The sequence below is a fragment of the Herpailurus yagouaroundi genome, unplaced genomic scaffold (genome assembly GCF_014898765.1).
Source record: "Herpailurus yagouaroundi ecotype Mexico unplaced genomic scaffold, PumYag 142, whole genome shotgun sequence".
In the NCBI taxonomy this organism is placed as follows: Eukaryota; Metazoa; Chordata; class Mammalia; order Carnivora; family Felidae; genus Herpailurus; species Herpailurus yagouaroundi.
Window position 1 is genome coordinate 50520245 of NW_024412397.1, and position 17631 is coordinate 50537875.

General features: G+C 35.4%; 1 protein-coding gene and 1 long non-coding RNA gene across 5 annotated transcripts in view; one reads left to right on the plus strand and one right to left on the minus strand.

The window, feature by feature from the left end:
- Positions 1-17631, plus strand: part of ESCO1 (establishment of sister chromatid cohesion N-acetyltransferase 1) — a 76446-nt gene that overhangs the window by 30675 nt on the left and 28140 nt on the right. For all 4 annotated transcript variants that reach the window (XR_005791707.1, XM_040479249.1, XM_040479251.1 and 1 more), the window contains 5 exons: positions 5736-5838; positions 6076-8211; positions 12682-12796; positions 15312-15372; positions 16670-16784. Coding sequence is in view for 3 of the 4 variants with exons in the window: in XM_040479249.1 (XP_040335183.1) it covers positions 6661-8211; positions 12682-12796; positions 15312-15372; positions 16670-16784 (1842 nt within the window). In the remaining variant the exon portion in view is untranslated. The remainder of the gene's footprint in view (positions 1-5735; positions 5839-6075; positions 8212-12681; positions 12797-15311; positions 15373-16669; positions 16785-17631) is intronic.
- On the minus strand, positions 1865-2227 carry LOC121033109 (uncharacterized). Its single transcript, XR_005791709.1, has 2 exons — positions 2171-2227; positions 1865-1932 (listed from the first exon to the last, which is right to left on the minus strand). It is a non-coding gene; the product is annotated as an uncharacterized LOC121033109 (long non-coding RNA).

Below are 17631 nucleotides of genomic sequence, written 5' to 3' on the forward strand. Positions count from 1 at the left end.
TTTCTTTCTTTCTTTCTTTCTTTCTTTCTTTCTTTCTTTCTTTCTTTTTAAATTTAAACAAGTTGGATCTTCCTGTGTTTAATTTTTCTTATCTGGTTTCTCTCATTCAACATTGTAGTTATGAGGTTCACCTTTTGTTACATACAACAGCATTTTGTTCTTTATTCATTTCTGAATAGTATTCTAGCATATAAATTTATTTATTGAATCTAGTTTCAATTTTTGGCTATTGCAAATAATGCTGCTAGGAACATTCTTGTACTTGGATATAGTCATTTCAGTTTAAAAGTTAGCAATGGTTGGAATTGCAGGGCCATAGCTTAGGTCTATGTTCTGCTTTAAAAACATTTTTTTTTTACAGAGAGAGACAGAACATGAGCGGGGGAGGGGCAGAGAGAGACAGGGAGACACAGAATCTGAACCAGGCTCCAGGCTCTGAGCTGTCAGCACAGAGCCCGACACGGGGCTCGAACTCACAGACCATGAGATCATGACCTGAGCTGAAGTCGGACGCTCAGCTGACTGAGCCACCCAGGCGCCCCCTATGTTCTGCTTTAGTAGATACTGTCAAAGAGTTTTTCAAAATGTTTGTACCAATATAAAGACCAAAAGCAGTGCTTAAGACTTTTTGTTGCTCCAACATCTTCTTTAAAAAAAAAAAAAATTTTTTTTTTAATGTTTATTTATTTTCGAGAGAGACAGAGACAGAATGTGAGTGGGTTAGGTGCAGAGAGAGAGGGAGACACAGAATCCGAGCAGGCTCCAGGCTCTGAGCTGTCAGCACAGAGCCCGACACGGGGCTTGAACTCACGAGCTGACTGAGCCACTCAGATGCCCCAGCACCACATCTTTATCCATTCATCAGTCAGTCGAGATTTGGGCTCTCTCCTCAGTTTGGCTATTGTTGATAATGCCACCCTAAACCTTGGGTTGCATACACCCCTTCAAATCTGTATTTTTGTATCCTTTGGATAAATACTTAAAACAATGCAGGTGTTGGATCGTAGGGTAGTTCTATTTTTAGTTTCTTGAGGAACCTCAGTGCTGTTCTCCAGAGTGACTGCACCAGTTTTCATTCCCACCGGCAGCCCAAGAGGTTTCCCCTTTCTGTGCATTCTCGTCAGCACCTGTTTTTTCTTGTGTGGTTAATTTTAGCCATTGTGACAGGTATCAGGTGGTATCTCATTGTGGTTTTGATTGGTATTTACCTAGTGATGAATGATGATGAGCATCTCTTACTGTGTCTGTTAGCTGTCTGGATGTCTTCTCTGGAAACGAGTCTATCCATATCTTCTGCCCATTTCTTAACTGGATTATTTGTTTTGTGGGTGTTGAGTTTTGGTAAGTTCTTTATAGATTTTAGATACTAACCCTTCATCACATATATCAATTTGCAAATATCTTCTCCCATTCTTTAGGCTGCCTTTTAGTTTTATTGATTGTTTCCTTTGCTGTATAGAAGCCTGTTACCTTGATGAAGCCCCAGTAGTTCATGTTAGCTCTTGTTTCCCTTGCCTTTGGTGACACACCAAATGTTGAATCTTATCTTCATTAATTTTTTTTTTTAATTTTTTTTTCAACGTTTATTTATTTTTGGGACAGAAAGAGACAGAGCATGAACGGGGGAGGGGCAGAGAGAAAGGGAGACACAGAATCGGAAACAGGCTCCAGGCTCTGAGCCATCAGCCCAGAGCCCGACGCGGGGCTCGAACTCACGGACCGTGAGATCGTGACCTGAGCTGAAGTCGGACCCCTAACCGACTGCGCCACCCAGGCGCCCCTTATCTTCATTAATTTGAAAGTAATTAGATTCATACTACCTTTGTATGTAATAACTTGCTTCATGCACTTGGGCCTATTTTTGGCGCAAATCTTGCATTACTCTCCTGTTTATTGATGTGTGGGAACTAAATTGTTTTTCTTTTTTAAAAACTTTTTTTTTTTTTTAAATTTTTTTTTTCAACGTTTATTTATTTTGGGGACAGAGAGAGACAGAGCATGAACGGGGGAGGGGCAGAGAGAGAGGGAGACACAGAATTGGAAACAGGCTCCAGGCTCTGAGCCATCAGCCCAGAGCCCGACGCGGGGCTCGAACTCATGGACCGCGAGATCGTGACCCGGCTGAAGTCGGACGCTTAACCGACTGCGCCACCCAGGCGCCCCTAAAAACTTTTTTTTTTAACGTTTATTCATTTTTTGAGAGACAAAGCATGTGTGGGGAAGGAACAGAGAGAGAGGGAGAACACAGAATCTGAAGCAGGCTCCAGGCTCTGAACTGACAGCACAGAGCCTGATGCGGGGCTCGAACTCACAAACCATGAGATCATGACCTGAGCTGAAGTCGGATGCTCAACGGACTGAGCCACCCAGGTGTCCCGGAACTAAATTGTTAATTATTACAACTAAGTGGCACAAATCTACACCCATTACTTTTTTTTTTTTTTAAGTGTTTGGAATTCTTTTTTTTAATTTTTAAGTTAATTTTTTGAGAGAGAGAGCACAAGTGGGGCAAGGGCAGAGAGAAGGAGAGACTGAATCCAAAGCAGGCTCCATGCCATCATTGCAGAGCTGGATGCAGGGCTCAATCTCACAAACTGCGATTTCATGACCTGAGCCGAGATCAAGAGTTGCTGCCCAACTGGGTCACCCAGGCGCCCCATACACCGCATTACTTTCGTTTTTTTTTTTTTTAATGTTTATTTTTTGAGAGAGAGAGAGAGAGAGGGACAGAGTGTGAGTGGGGGAGGGGCAGACAGAGAGAGGGAGACAGAAAATCCAAAGCAGGCTCCAGGCTCCAAGCTGTCAGAACAGAGCCCTATGTGGGGCTCAGACTCACAAGCTGAGAGATCATGACCTGAGCTGAAGTCAGAAGCTCAACTGACTGAGCCACCCAGGCACCCCATACCCTATTACTTTCTAAGTTGATTTGTGTATGTGTGTTGTTATAAACTGGTATGTGATATTTTCTTCTATTAGGTATTTCAGCTAATTGTTATTTAAAACTTTTTATTTAAAATTTTTTTATTCACCTTAATGAATTCACATACTAATATTTTTTTTCTTTTTTTGCCCTGCAAGTAATAATTTGCATGTATAATGTATATGTGGTCAAGATTTTTTCCCAGTCCCTAGAAGCTTGAGGGACATCTTTTTCTCCTCATGATATACTTTATAACATTCTTTTTAAATCCATTGTGCTAGGTGCTCTGGGCCCTTTTAATCTGGCAACTCATTTCTTTCTCTTTTTTTAATTATTAAAAAAATTTTTTTTAATGTTTATTTTTGAGAGACAGCGAGTGCAAGGCGGGGAGGGGCAGAGAGTGTGGGAGACACTGAATCTGAAGCAGGCTCTAGGCTCTGAGCTGTCAGCCCAGAGCCCAACACAGGGCTTGAGCCCACGAACTGTGAGATCATGACCTGAGCTGAAGTCGGATGCTTAACTAAACCATCCAGGCGCCCCTGTTTTTCTCTTTTCTTTTCTTTTTTTTGGGGGGGGGTGGATGGAGGGATGAGGAGATTATCCTGGTTTTTCCAGGTGGCCCAAGGGTTCTTTTTTTATTATTATTTTTTAAATTTATATCCAAGTTAGTTAGCATATAGTGCAACAGTGATTTCAGTAGATTCCTTAATGCCCCTTGCCCATTTAGCCCATCCCCCTCCCACAACCCCTCCAGTAACCCTTTGTTCTCCATGTTTAAGAATCTCTCATGTTTTGTCCCCCTCCCTGTTTTTATATTTTTGTTTCGCTTCCCTTGTGTTCATCTGTTCTGTGTCTTAAAGTCCTCATACGAGTGTAGTCATATGATATTTGTCTTTCTCTAATTTCACTTAGCATAATACCCTCTAGTTCCATCCACATAGTTGCAAATGGCAAGATTTCATTCTTTTTGATTGCTGAGTAATATATACATATATTCATGCTTCTGCATGTCGCTGTCCAGTTTTCCCAACACCATTTGCTGAAGAGACTTTTTTCCATTGGATATTCTTTCCTGCTTTGTCAAAGATTATTTGGCCATACGTTTGTGGGTCCATTTCTGGGTTGTCTATTCTGTTCCATTGATCTATATGTCTGTTCTTGTGCCAGTACCATACTGTCTTGATGATTACAGCTTTGGTAATACATCTTGAAGTCTGGGATTGTGATGCCTCCAGCTTTGGTTTTCTTTTTCAAGATTGCTTTGGCTATTCAGGCTCTTTTTTAGTTTCATACAAATTTTAGGGTGGTTTGTTTTAGCTCTGTGAAGAATGCTGGTGTTATTTTGATACAGATTGCCTTTTAATTTTCTTCTTATATTTTGTCTCCTATTTGCCATATCTGTCTTTTTTGTTTGACTTTATATGAGATCTTCTTACTGTGATCTTCTAATGCTTTTATTGACTTTTTAAATTCTTTGGTAGTTTTAATTTTCATGTGTTCCTTTTTTTTTTTTTTTTTTTTTTTTTTTTTACTGTGAACTTGTATATTTGTTTCATGGATGGATTGGCTTATTTTTAGTTTTTGGCTCTGCATAGTTTGTTTTTGCCAAGCCATTTATTTCGTTTTTTCATTTTAAGGTTTTTCTTATGTATATGGTTATTCTTGTTTATTTGCTCAGGGTTACAAGTGAGACACTAAAAACTGATTTGAAAGTTTTGTGTGTTTGGATGGTGGACGGGCTGGTAGTTTCTTGACTGTAGGGTGTGAGAGACAGAGAGAGGGTGCTTGTGCTTATGGACTATGGACTACTACAGACTGCAGGTCCTATCAGTATTTTTTTTGTATCTTTTATCTCTAGGCCTGTCAAATTCATTAGAAAACCATCTTCCCGGAAGGTACAGTCTTGGCTGCCTCCTCTAGGAGTCTCTTGAGTAGGCAAAAGAGAAGTTTAGGTGTAGGGAGTGGGTTTCAGCAATCACTGTGTGTACTTCTACTTATTCCTCCTATTGTCAGTATGATACTTCTTCCCTCAGCTGTCCTGAGTCCCCAGACCAAAGACCTTTCGTTATACTCTTTCTAGACATATATACTACAGTCTTTAAGGATGCAGGGGTGGACAGTCTTCTGGGTGCTAGTAATTGGAATGGCAGTCTTGGAATCTTTCTGTGTTTTTGAGTTCTTTTTTCATCCTCATCTCTGGTGGAGCCTGATACTTCCAATTACTGAGTTTTTGGGGATTCTGTGGTTTTAAGTAGAGCTACTTCTCAGTTTCCCCATTTCTAGCTTAGGATTCAAGTTTTCTTGAGTCTGGAGGTTATTATTTATCATTCTTTGCAGCTTACATATTTTTATTTTCACCATTTGCTCTTTTATTTATTCTTTGGATTTCTTGTTTTGTCTTGTTTTAATCTATTGCTTTTTTAAAGTAGGTTTTACATGAGAGTAGAGGTAAATGTGTGTTTAAATCTGCCTTTTCAATTGTATATCGGTGTTTTTCTGTGTACAAGTAGTTATTTATGTGCACTCTTTTTCTTCAAAATAGGATTTTACTTTACCACTTTAACCTATTATATGTACATATTATGAATTGCATTTTTATTTTTAAACTTTTTTCCTACAGCATAAAATGGATAGTTTACCTCAGGTTAGAAATACTAAAGTTATTGGTATGTATAAAGTGAATTCTGAAGACTAATGGTAAGACAGGGTAAAATTGTGGAGTGTTGTATATAATGAGTGGTGAATGAATAATTTGCATATTTCCTTTGCACCTTTTAAACATTTTAAAATACACTTTCTTTTCCCCCCTCCTTAGGTGCTGTGTAATGTGTTAAGAGGATATTTTAAGGAATGATTTTGTCAAATTTTCATGAGTTATGGTGGCTGAAAGATCAGTTCTATCTTGTGGGAAAAGAATTGTAAGTAATATCAAGGAATAAACTGATTTTCGACTATTGTGTATTTATATAAGACAAGTCATTGATTACTTGTAAGAATGTAGTTGGGATACTTTTTTCTATTAACTTTAAATTTATAGATTAATTAAAAAGGAGAAGTTAGATTTTACATACATCAGATTATTTCTGTATAGTATTAGCATTGCCATATTTCTTGGATTGTACAAAATTTAATTTTATTTTTTTTTAATTTTTCAGAAATGGCAGCACAAAAGGAAATCTATATTAATAGAGTATTTTATTAAACTAAAAAGGTTAGATAAGAACTTTAAACTAACAGTCTCAGCAAACAAGGAGAGAAACCTACTAGCTGTAAGACATGTTTCAAATGAATCGAAGTCCAGTAACTGTAGACTTCAGAAGAAAAAAGTTTTCAAAATCTTTGTCAAAACAGGTCAGTGATAAATAACTCCTCCAGTAATAGGGTTAGGCCTGAAAACCATAATTAATTGAAAAATTAACAAAACAGTTTGAACCTGAATTAAGTTTTTTTCATAAAAAATTATAAAAATATCAAATTAGAATTAAATTTTCCTCAGATTTCTATTGCCTTGCCCAAAAGTAAAGCAAATATCTTTTAGCCTTCATACCAGCTTTTCTCATGACCTAGGGATGACTGAAACCTTATTTGAAGCAAACTAGTATTTTTGTTGAAAATGTACATCAGCCTCAAAGTTGATTTTTAAGACCTTCTCAGAATAATACTAGACATTCAGCATTCACACCTACCAGGACACAAACATCCTCTCAAATACTACTGAGAAAGGAGGACCTTACTCAGGAATGATGTCCATTCAGGAGAAATCAAAAGAAAATTCCTCCAGTGTTATTAAAAAAAGTGAAGATAAGAATTTAGAAACACAAATTCAAGGTTCTCAAACGAATCTGGCAAAAAAATCAGGCCCAAAGGAAACTATCAAATCACTGGTTAAATCTTCTAGTGAGAGTAAAATAAATCAATCTGAATTAGGAACATGTATGAGTACAAGGTCAGCAAAAGCGGCATCCAATGATAAAAAAGCTAGCAAGTCCATTAATAAAAATATGGTGACTGTGAAGGGACATTCACAACAAGAATCTACAAAAAAGAAAAAATTACCTCAGAAAAAGTCAGTGCATGGAACTCCTAAATCAAATGAACAGTTTAACCGGAGGTCACAGAGACTTCAACAGTTAACAGAAGTTTCAACAAGGTCTCTGCGTAATAGAGAAATTCAGGGTCAAGTTCAAGCAGCTAAACAGAGTTTGCCACCAAGAAAAGAGCACTGTAACAATACTCAAAGTAAATCTAATAAAGTTAAAACAAGTCAAAAACATGTGAAAAGAAAAGTACCGGAAATAAAGTCTGACACTAAAGAGGATGAAAATCTAGTAATTAATGAAGTAATAAATTCCCCCAAAGGAAAAAAACGCAAAGTAGAGCATCAGACAGCTTATACTTGTAATTCTCAGTGCATAAAAGGATCTGAAAAGTGTCTTCAGAAGAATACTAGAAAAGAGGAAACAAAATCTGTGCCTGTAACTTCTGAGATAAAAAGATCAAAAATGGTTACTTCAGCAGTCTCTAAAAAGAATGAGATGAAGAAGTCAGTTCATACGCAAGTGAATACTAGTGCAAAATCCCAAAAAAGTCCACAGCCATCAGTGCCTGAACAAAGTGTAGATAATGAGCTGGAGCAAGCGGGAAAGAGCAAACGGGGTAGTATTCTCCAGCTCTGTGAAGAAATTGCTGGTGAAATTGAGTCAGATACTGTAGAGGTAAAAAAGGAATCTTTACAAATGGAAAGTGTAAAGGAGGAGAAGCCTACAGAAATAAACTTGGAAGAGACTAATAATGAAAGACAAATACTTCATCAGAAGGAAACAAATCAGGATGTTCAATGCAATCGTTTCTTTCCCAGTAGAAAAACAAAGCCTGTGAAATGTATATTAAATGGAATAAACAGCTCAACTAAAAAGAACTCCAACTGGACTAAAATTAAACTCTCAAAATTTAACTCTGTGCAGCAAAATAAGTTGGACTCTCAAGTTTCCCCTAAATTGGGCTTAATACGAACCAGTTTTTCACTACCAGCCTTAGAAATGCATCATCCAGCAACTCAGAGTACAGTTTTAGGGACAAAACCACATGATGACAAAAATATAGGTTGCCAGCAGGAAGAAACTAAAGAAATTAATTCTGAAGAAGTTAAAGTTAATGATGTTACAGTTGAAATTGATAAAATTACAAAAAGGGCTTCTGAAAATTGTCATTTGGATAATCAGATAAAACCACCTCCTGACCCACCGTTGGATAACCAGATGAAAGATTCTTTTGAATCAACACCAGATAAGGTAATTTATTTTTATTATGAACAGTAGAGTTGCAGGAGTACCTTCTTATTAAATAAGTTTTACAATGTATTTTAGCTTAAGAATCAAGTTGTAAAAGACAGGAATCATTTGTTAAGGTAGCCTATTCAATTTTAACTCAGTCTCGTAGTGAGTGAGATGACTAACTTGACTCCTTTAGAGGTCTCACATTCGTGTAAATGCTTCTCATTGCTTTCTTATTTTCACTTTTCATTTTTATTTTATGTGAAGCATAAACCTGTTGAATTCTGGCTTTTTTTTTTTTTTTTGTATTTTTTTTGAGTATAATTGACACACCAAGTTAGATTTGTTTCTGGTGTACAACATAGTGATTCAGTATCTCTTTATGTTCTGCTTTGCTCACCACAAGTTTAGTTATCACCTGTTACCATGCAATGCTATTATAATAATTTTGATTATATTCCCTATGCTCTACTTTTTATTCCCATGACTTCTTCATTCCATAATTGGAAACCTGTATCTCCCACTGCCCTTTACTCATTTTGCCCTTTCCCATACCCCCTAGCTTTTCTTTTTCATTTAACACACCGATTTGCTTTTTCTATTAATTGCAACTACAGAAACTATGTTTCATAGTGACTAAAATATAGACATTAAAGTTGGGCCTTATTCTGACCAAATTGTTAAAATTAATTTCAGCTGGCACAAATCAGCCCCTTTTTTTCCACCTGATAAAATTTAAAAATTAAACATTTATTTCTGGTAGTAGGGAGTCTTTCAGTTTGACTTGTGTGACCATTTTGAACAGTTGGGCAAATAAAATGTCTGAAAGATGTAAATAATTCAGTCTTCAGTTTTAGAGTAAGATTGTAGTGGTGAAGAATTTTAAAAATGGTAAGTTGAAAAAGAATCTTGAAAAAAAGGAAAAACAATCTAATAGCTAGAAGAAACTTTAATGATTATCTGAGGAAGTAGTTTGAAACTATAAAAGCAGCTGAGCTGATTTTTCCCGCCAAATTAAATCATAGGTAAAATACCAATATATAAACCTATAAGAAATTTTTTATGTATAAAAAAATGGAGCTTTATGATACATATGTGAAAAACTTCACTAATTTGTTTCAATTGTTTTGTGATGAGAAAACTTAGAGCAGCAGAGGAATGTAATTTAGGTCACATGTTTGGGGACACAAATAGGATTCAATTTTTAGGTGTTCTTCTCAGCCCAGCATTTTTTCTACAATTGCATACTTTGAACATTAGAGCACTTGAGAAAAAAGTCATCATGAGTAGAGGGAAAAGTCAAGTCATCCTAAGTTTTAGGAATGATTTAAAGTTCCTTTTGGAGGCATTTTGTTGTAGGAGCAAAGTTGAATGAATGAGGAATCTGGGCTTCTTGCCAGAAGCCATGAAAATAGATCATTGTCTATTCTCGTGGACTACAAATCAAATTAAAAAGGGAACAGATACCATATGGTACTCTTAGATTTTATTTTCTGAACAAATGGGAATGAAAGCATCAATTAGAAGATAATTATTCAAATAGTGACAGTAATTAGAAGTAAGTAGTGACTGGTAGTGTAACAAGGGTGGTTTACATCGGAGATGGAGTGGCTTTCTTTTCAGGGTATGTTTTGTCAGCAAATTGATAGCTATAGTCCAGGTGTATCTTCTCCTGGAGTATATATCTTCAGGAGTTTATCTTCTAACTCCTTGCTGCGTAAATGCCTGTCAAAACTCAGTTTGTGGGATAAGTCATGAGAATAAAAGGTACAATATAGGGAATATATAGTTACTGGTATTGTAATAGTGTTGTATGATGATAGATGGTAGTTACACTGTGGTGAGCATAGCATAATGTATAGAGAGGTGTTGAATCACTGTGTGTATACCTGACATTAATGTTAACATTGTGTGTCAATTAAAATGAAATTAAAAAGAAACCCTCAGTTTGTGGACAGTTATATCGAAGAATAAGAAATGTAATCCTTTGGAGTACTAGAATAGAGATGCTTACTTGGACTACATTATTTTGACCTGTAATACTGTTTTTATTGGAATGTGCTTTGGATTTATACAGTTCCTCTCAAGGTGCATTATGAGAAACTGTCCTATGAAACTTGTGTTAAAAATTTTATTTACGTTTATAAATTCTTGACTATTTCAAACATTCAGAATACTATAGAAAGTTAACATTATACTCTTGTTTACCACCCAAATTTGAAAAAAAAACCCAACATTTTATTGAATTCAGGTCTTTTAAAATAAGAAAAGTATGTTACAGATACAGGAAAAGACCTTATCTCCCTCTTCTTTCCATTCACCTCTCTTCCCAGAGTTAAAATGAGTTTGTGAAGTTGGTGTGGATCTTTCCTTTTTTGTTTTTATGATTTCACTATTTATGTATATCCATAAAGAATACTTAGCACTGTTTGTGTTTTAAATGTTTACATAAATGCTAGCATAGTTTGTGTATGTGTGTGTGGTTTTTGTTTTTGTTTTGTTTTGTTTTTTGCTAACTTGGTTTTGTGCAAGTTGAAAGCACTTTTAGGTTGTTTCTCTTCTTTTCACCAATACCACTGATGCAATCACTTTCACAGAGTGATCAGGAATGTGGTAATCATGTTAGTTCATGACATAGTTGAGTGCCTGCTGTGTCCAAGATTTTGTGCTAGGCTCCAGAAGACAAATGTGTTCTGCCTTTAAAGAATTTACATTGTAGCAGTCACTTAAGAGATTTCTCTTTATTCATAAGCACTAAGAATTGTGGCAGCTTTGTTCAACCATCACAGCAGCTTTTGGTTAATGACATAATAGCCTTTGGTTAACACTGCCTCTTTGTTAGTCAGAGGAGAGCTTCATAAAATTATCACTATAGTCTACGCTATGGTTTCTATTATTATCTACATATTACAGGTGAGGGGAATGAGACTTAGGAATTTAAGTAACTTTTACCTGAGTGACATTTAAGTGGTAGAGTTAGGATTTAAACTGAGATTGTCTGGTTTCAGAATCTAGCCATTTTATACTTGGGGAGGAAGGAGAATATAAAAACAAACCCTGTATCATATGAAATCTTTTTCTATGGCTGCTTGTAATTTTGATGTCAGTTTCAGCAGTACTGAGAAATGATGTTTGATAGGGCTTCTCTGAATTCTTTGGGCTGAATTTAAATTATTTGAACTTTATGAATTTTAAAGCCCAATTATTTTGTGATTCTTTTTTTAAGCCAGTAACATCCTAAATTCCTTCCTATTTGATGGAGATTAATTAGTCATTGCTCTTGTTTTTAATTTTTCTGCTTTGTCAGTGATGAAACTTGTTCACTTTTTCAAAAATATTCAAAATAATGTCACATAGTTGAGTGTAATAATCACAATACAGATACAGCCAATGTTGATAGAGCTTGGAATATTATTTTCTTTTGGTAGTTATTATCACCTTTGATAGTGTTCTGATTTAGGGGATTTTGGGAATACAAAAATGAATAGAATATCTTTGCTCTTAAGAGTTATAGAAGCTTGGGGTGCCTGGGTGGCTCAGTCGGTTAAGCGTCCTACTTCTGCTCAGGTCGTGATCTCGCAGTCCATGAGTTCGAGCCCCGTGTCGGGCTCTGTGCTGACAGCTCAGAGCCTGGAGCCTGTTTCAGATTCTGTCTCCCTCTGTCTCTGACCCTCCCCTGTTCATGCTCTGTCTCTCTGTCTCAAAAATAAACAAAACATTTAAAAAAAGTTATAGAAGATGAATCAAAAACAACCAATTGAAAATAGTAATAAGGACATGAAAGAGGTAGAGGTGAAGAAGATGGAAAATTATTCCAAACTTGGGAAAAGGGCATGGAGAAACTTGGCAAAGCTTCATAGAAGAGGTTAATATTTAAGTAATGGGTTGAATTTATACAGGGGGAGAGGTTCTAGATTAGCATTATCCAGTAGAAGTGTAATGTGAACCACATGATTTAAAATTTTCTGGTAGCCACGTTAAAAAAGAATGATAAACTGGTAAGATTAAAATATTTTATTTAACCTGTCATATAGAAATACTTTCATTTCAGCATATAATTTTAAAAGTAGACCTATTTTACTTTTTTGTAATAAGTCTTAAAAATCTGTGCTTTATATTGACAGTATAATCTCAAATCAGTCATACTAACTACATTTTAGGTGCTCAATAGTCAGGTGAGGTAGTGGCTACTCTATTGGACAGTGCAGGTTTAGATGGATGAAACAGAAAAAGTATAGAACTGAAATATATCTGTGGGATTTGCAAGTTCTTCAGTGTAGCATGAAGGGGAATAATGGGAGCTGATGCGGAGAGGGTAGTTGTGGGAGAGATCATGAAGAGACTCTTAAAGCATATCAGTGTGAATTACCCCAACTATGAAGTATTATCTTAAATTTTCTTAGTATGCATTCACTGAAAGTGTCTTGGGATGAGTCCCAAACATTGATATGAAAGCAAATAGTAACAATTTGAATGTTGTATGTTCAGAATTTCAGTCTGTGTTTGGAATCCAAGCTTCAAAACAATCCTGTGGGAAATACCTCTACTGTTTCAGCTTCACTCAATCAAGCAAAAGTTGATACAGGAGAGAATAAATTTCCAGGTAAAACTTTGAAACTATCATTTGGTTTTTTCAGTGTTCAGAGATATTTTTGTCAGTATGATAAGAAACAATATTGACTACCAAATAGGCCAGTTAAATCCTTCTGAACCATATTGCATATGTTTTTCAAATGTGTAATTATCACCATTCTTTTTTTGTTTTTTAAAAATCTTTGGGGCGCCTGGGTGGCGCAGTCGGTTAAGCGTCCAACTTCAGCCAGGTCACGATCTCGCGGTCCGTGAGTTCGAGCCCCGCGTCAGGCTCTGGGCTGATGGCTCAGAGCCTGGAGCCTGTTTCCGATTCTGTGTCTTCCTCTCTCTCTGCCCCTCCCACGTTCATGCTCTGTCTCTCTCTGTCCCAAAAATAAATAAACGTTGAAAAAAAAATTAAAAAAAAAATCTTTATCACCATTCTTCGGGGCAGAATTGCTTCTCTTTCTTACCTTATTTAAAGTACTTAAGTATGGGGGCACCTGGGTGGCTCAGTCAGTTGAGTGTCCAACTCTTGGTTTTGGGTTAGGTCATGATCTTAGGGTCATGGGAATGAACTCTGCATTGGGCTCTGCGCTGAGTGTGAAGCCTGCTTGAGATTCTCTCTCTCCCTGCTGTATCTGCCCCTTTCCCTTGCTCATGCTCTCTCTCTAAAATAAAGAAAAAACAAAGTACTTAAATATGACTCTTTGACTTGCTACCAGAAGGTCTTTATCTTAAATCTTTTATTTTGTTTGTAACTTACTTTCTGGAGAAGTATGTCTTAATGAATTGCCTAAGTTAGTGGTAGAAGCTTATTTCTCAAATACAGCTGATTATTTGTGCTTTTCCACTTTAGATTATCTTCAATCCTGAGTTACTCAGTTTTCCATCTTACTGATTTTGTTTTTGAAAGGTTTTAACAAATGCTGCAGGGGCGCCTGACTGGCTCAGTTGGTAGAGTTTACTTAAAAAATAAAAAATTAAATAGATTCTGCAATTTGTGCAGTTATACCATACAAAGATTTTTTTCGTAACCTTGAAAACATCCTTGACAGTACATTATTTGAGCTGTTGGGTGAAGATTTGCTCACCATTATCAGATGAAGCACAAGGGCATATGGAAAGAAATTCCAAATTCCTCATTCTTGTTTCTCTCTGCTAAAGGAAATACTTAGAGTGGTATACTGAAGTCAGATAATTTCTTCTATTACGTATTATTTAAACTTTTCGTGGAGGAAGGGAAAGCACAATATAAATATGAGAAATGCAGTTATTTTTTAGAAAATAAAATGAATTATTGCATTATTTATTAATATTAAAACTTCAGAAAGTATAATTTTAAAAATTACAGTATAATATACAGTTTTATATTAGTTTCAGGTGTATAATACAATGATTCAACAATTCTGTACATTACTCAGTGCTCATGATAAGTATACTCTTAATCTCCTTCACCTATTTCATCCATCCCTCACTCATCTCCCTTCTGGTAACCACCAGTTCTCTATATTTAAGAGTATTTGTTTCTTTTTTCCTTTGTTTTGTTTCTTAAATTCTTTCATATGAGTGAGATCATATAGTACTCTATTTGTCTTTCTCTGACTGACTTATTTCACTTAGCATTGTACTCTCTAGCTCCATCCATGTTGCAAATGGCAAGATTTCATTCTTTTTGATGGCTGAGTAATATTCCATTGTATACATGCCACATTTTTAATCCATTCATCCATCAATGGACACTTGAGTTGCTTCCATAATTAGGCTATTATAGATAATTCTGCAATAAACATCTTTTTAAATTAGCATTTTGTATTCTTTGGTAAATACCTAGTAGTGGAATGACTGGATCATATGGTAATTCTATTTTTTATTTTTTGAGGAACCTCCATACTGTTTTTTACGGTAGCTACACCAATTTGTATTCCCACCTGTCATGCACGAGGGTTTCTTTTTCTCCACATTCTTGCCAACACTTACTGTTTCTTGTGAGACTTCAGGGTTTTTTTAAACGAAGAGGTGTTCCCATTTATTTCCATGGAGAGATTATATAATTATATGGGCATTTATACAATTTCCTATGTTGTTCAGTGCTAGTAATTGGTGAAACTAGAGGCAAACTGTTAATCTACCATTGGATTTCTTTGTGACTCTGTAGAACTTTTCTACTTCTGAAGAGTAATTTCTAGGAAGGGGGCCTAATTTTATCAAATGGTTTTATTAAAAAGAAAACATTTAGAGTTGCCTGGGTGGCTCAGCTGGTTAAACGTACAACTCTTGATTTCTGCTCAGGTAACGATCTCACGGTGTGTGAGATTGAGCCCCAACATGGGCCGACAGCATGGAGCCTGCTTGGGATTCTCTCTTTCCTTCTCTCACTCTTTGCCTATCTCCTTTGCCTCTCTCTCTCAAAATAAGTAAATAAACTTAAAAAAATAAAACATTTCGTGTATTGTTCTCTTTTTTCTTCGTAATGATTTGCAACTATTAGATGGAGAGCTAGTACAAAGCTTAAGGTTTAACTCCTCTTCTTGATTAAATTACAGGTTCAACTCCCAAACAACACACTATACTCAGTAACCAAACATCTAAGACCAGTGATAACAGGTAAGACATTAGTTTAATACAAGAGTAAATATAGGAACAATTGAAAGATAAACTGAGGCTTTTACAGTTTTTGTTTATTTGAAAATCAATTCAAATTGGGCAGCATTCAGTGTGGCAGATAGAAAGGAGCTGCAAGGAGCTGTAACATGAAAGACTTATAGGCAGAAAGGAGTGGGATTAAGGAAAGTTATAACTGGTGGAAAAAATGGGTTGATTATTGCAAAGTTACTTTCCTTTAGGGGGAATGGCAGATTATCATTAGGGCAAATTATCTAACTAGTGCTGATTAAATGATTCCTGATTGACTGGTTAAAGATTCCATTTCTAGAAGAGCCAAAACTAAGTCTTGATTTGGTAATGTGGGGCTTAGTATAAGCAACTACATTTTGGACCTGTTGTCTTGTTTTTAACAGAACTTTAGGATTTTATACTTCCAACTTTTGAGTTTGGGATATTTTTCCTTAAAAAGTTGTGCTAATAATCTGGTTTTTCACGTAGAAAGAAAATGATTTTCATAAGTTTTCATTTCATTTTACTTTTTCTGTGCCTATACATACGTTTTATAGTTTCGCCCCCCCCCCCTTAGGGTAATATGGGCATCTTTTCTACCTTAATTACCTCATTCTTTTAAATCTGCATTAAATTTCATTGTGTGAATATTCCATTGTTTATTTAACAGTTCTCCACTTCATAGACAATTTTGGTTGTTTCTTATTTCTGTCCAAAAAAGTTCTTTAATAAACATATGCATCTTTGCCCGTTTGTATTACTATATCTAGGATAAATTAATAGCTATGGGAATTATCCTGCATTGCCATATTTTTTTCCGATTTGTGTCTTTTTATACTTCCAGCAACAGTATTTTGAGAATGCACTTTTCTGCAAACCCTTTGAAGTACTGGTATTATCAACATGTAAAAGTGTTTTAAGTGTTTTAGAAGCACTTGGTTCTGTCTTTAATGTCAAAATTAAATTACATCTGACTTACTTTGCTTTACAGATTACTAAAAAACAGTATTTAGGACAAATTGTACTGACTCAGATGGCTAAAACTATGAAAAACTTGAAACTTACTCAAACTATAGTACAGCAGTTTTTTGTTTATTTGTTGAAAATCAGTAATTTTCTTGGGTGTTCTCCCCTTGATTTTTAAAATGTTATTTATACCCCCCTTGGAATTGAGATTTGTGAGTGTCGTATAGAGAAAGTTTTTTTATTTTTTTATTTTTAGTGCTTTGAAGTGATAATAGCTCTATAACATTTAATAGTGTGATTTTTTTTTTTTTTTTTTTAAAAGGGAGACACCACCAAATCATTCTTGGCCTAAGTGTAATTCCCATTTGGAGATAACAATTCCAAAGGACTTGAAACTAAAAGAAGCAGAGAAAGTTGATGAAAAACAGTTGATCATAGTAAGTATCCAACTTGACCTTTTTGGTGAAGTGTTGTTATAATCACCTTTCTTATGCACATTGTTAAAGAATAAATTCATTGCTTTTTTTTCAAAGAGTCTTGTCACCATAAATCGTCATTATGGAAATATTCCTGGTATCATTAGAAATCCCCCAACTTGAACCCCAGTAGTGAGTTCCTCCTATCACAAATAAAAACTCAAATATCCATACTCTTATTTACAACAGATTGATACTTTATATTAAATTTGTTACTTTTTTAAAAAAATTTTTATTTATTTTTGAGAGAGAGAGAGAGAGAGACAGACAGAGAGAGAGAGAGACAGAATCTGAAGCAGGCTCCAGGTTCTGAGCTGTCAGCACAGAGCCTGATGCAGGACTCAAACCCACAAACCATGAGATCATGACCTAAGCCAAAGTCGGATGTTTAACGGACTGAGCCACTCAGGAGCCCCAGATCTGTTACTTTCTTTAATATGTCGTTTGATGTACTTTGTTTTAGTAGTTGGTTTAAATATTAAAATAACATGGAGCTTAATACATAAAATGATTTTAAATATCTGTATTTTAGTGTATATTATAATTTTTAAACTGTGTTTTACAGGAAGATAAACCAGTAGTTAATTTGAAATAGAACTTAAATACAGTTTGGTGACAAGTTGAAAAAGAGATATTTTGATTGATGAAAAAACCTAATTTGAGTAAGCGAGCACACTATAAAAAAAAATGAAGGAACCCAAAATAATAGGAAAATTTAATGTACTTCCAGTCAACATTATCAGTAGGATTTGGTGGAGTTGACTATTGATTCTAACTTTAATATAGGAGAATAACTTTGTAAGAATTG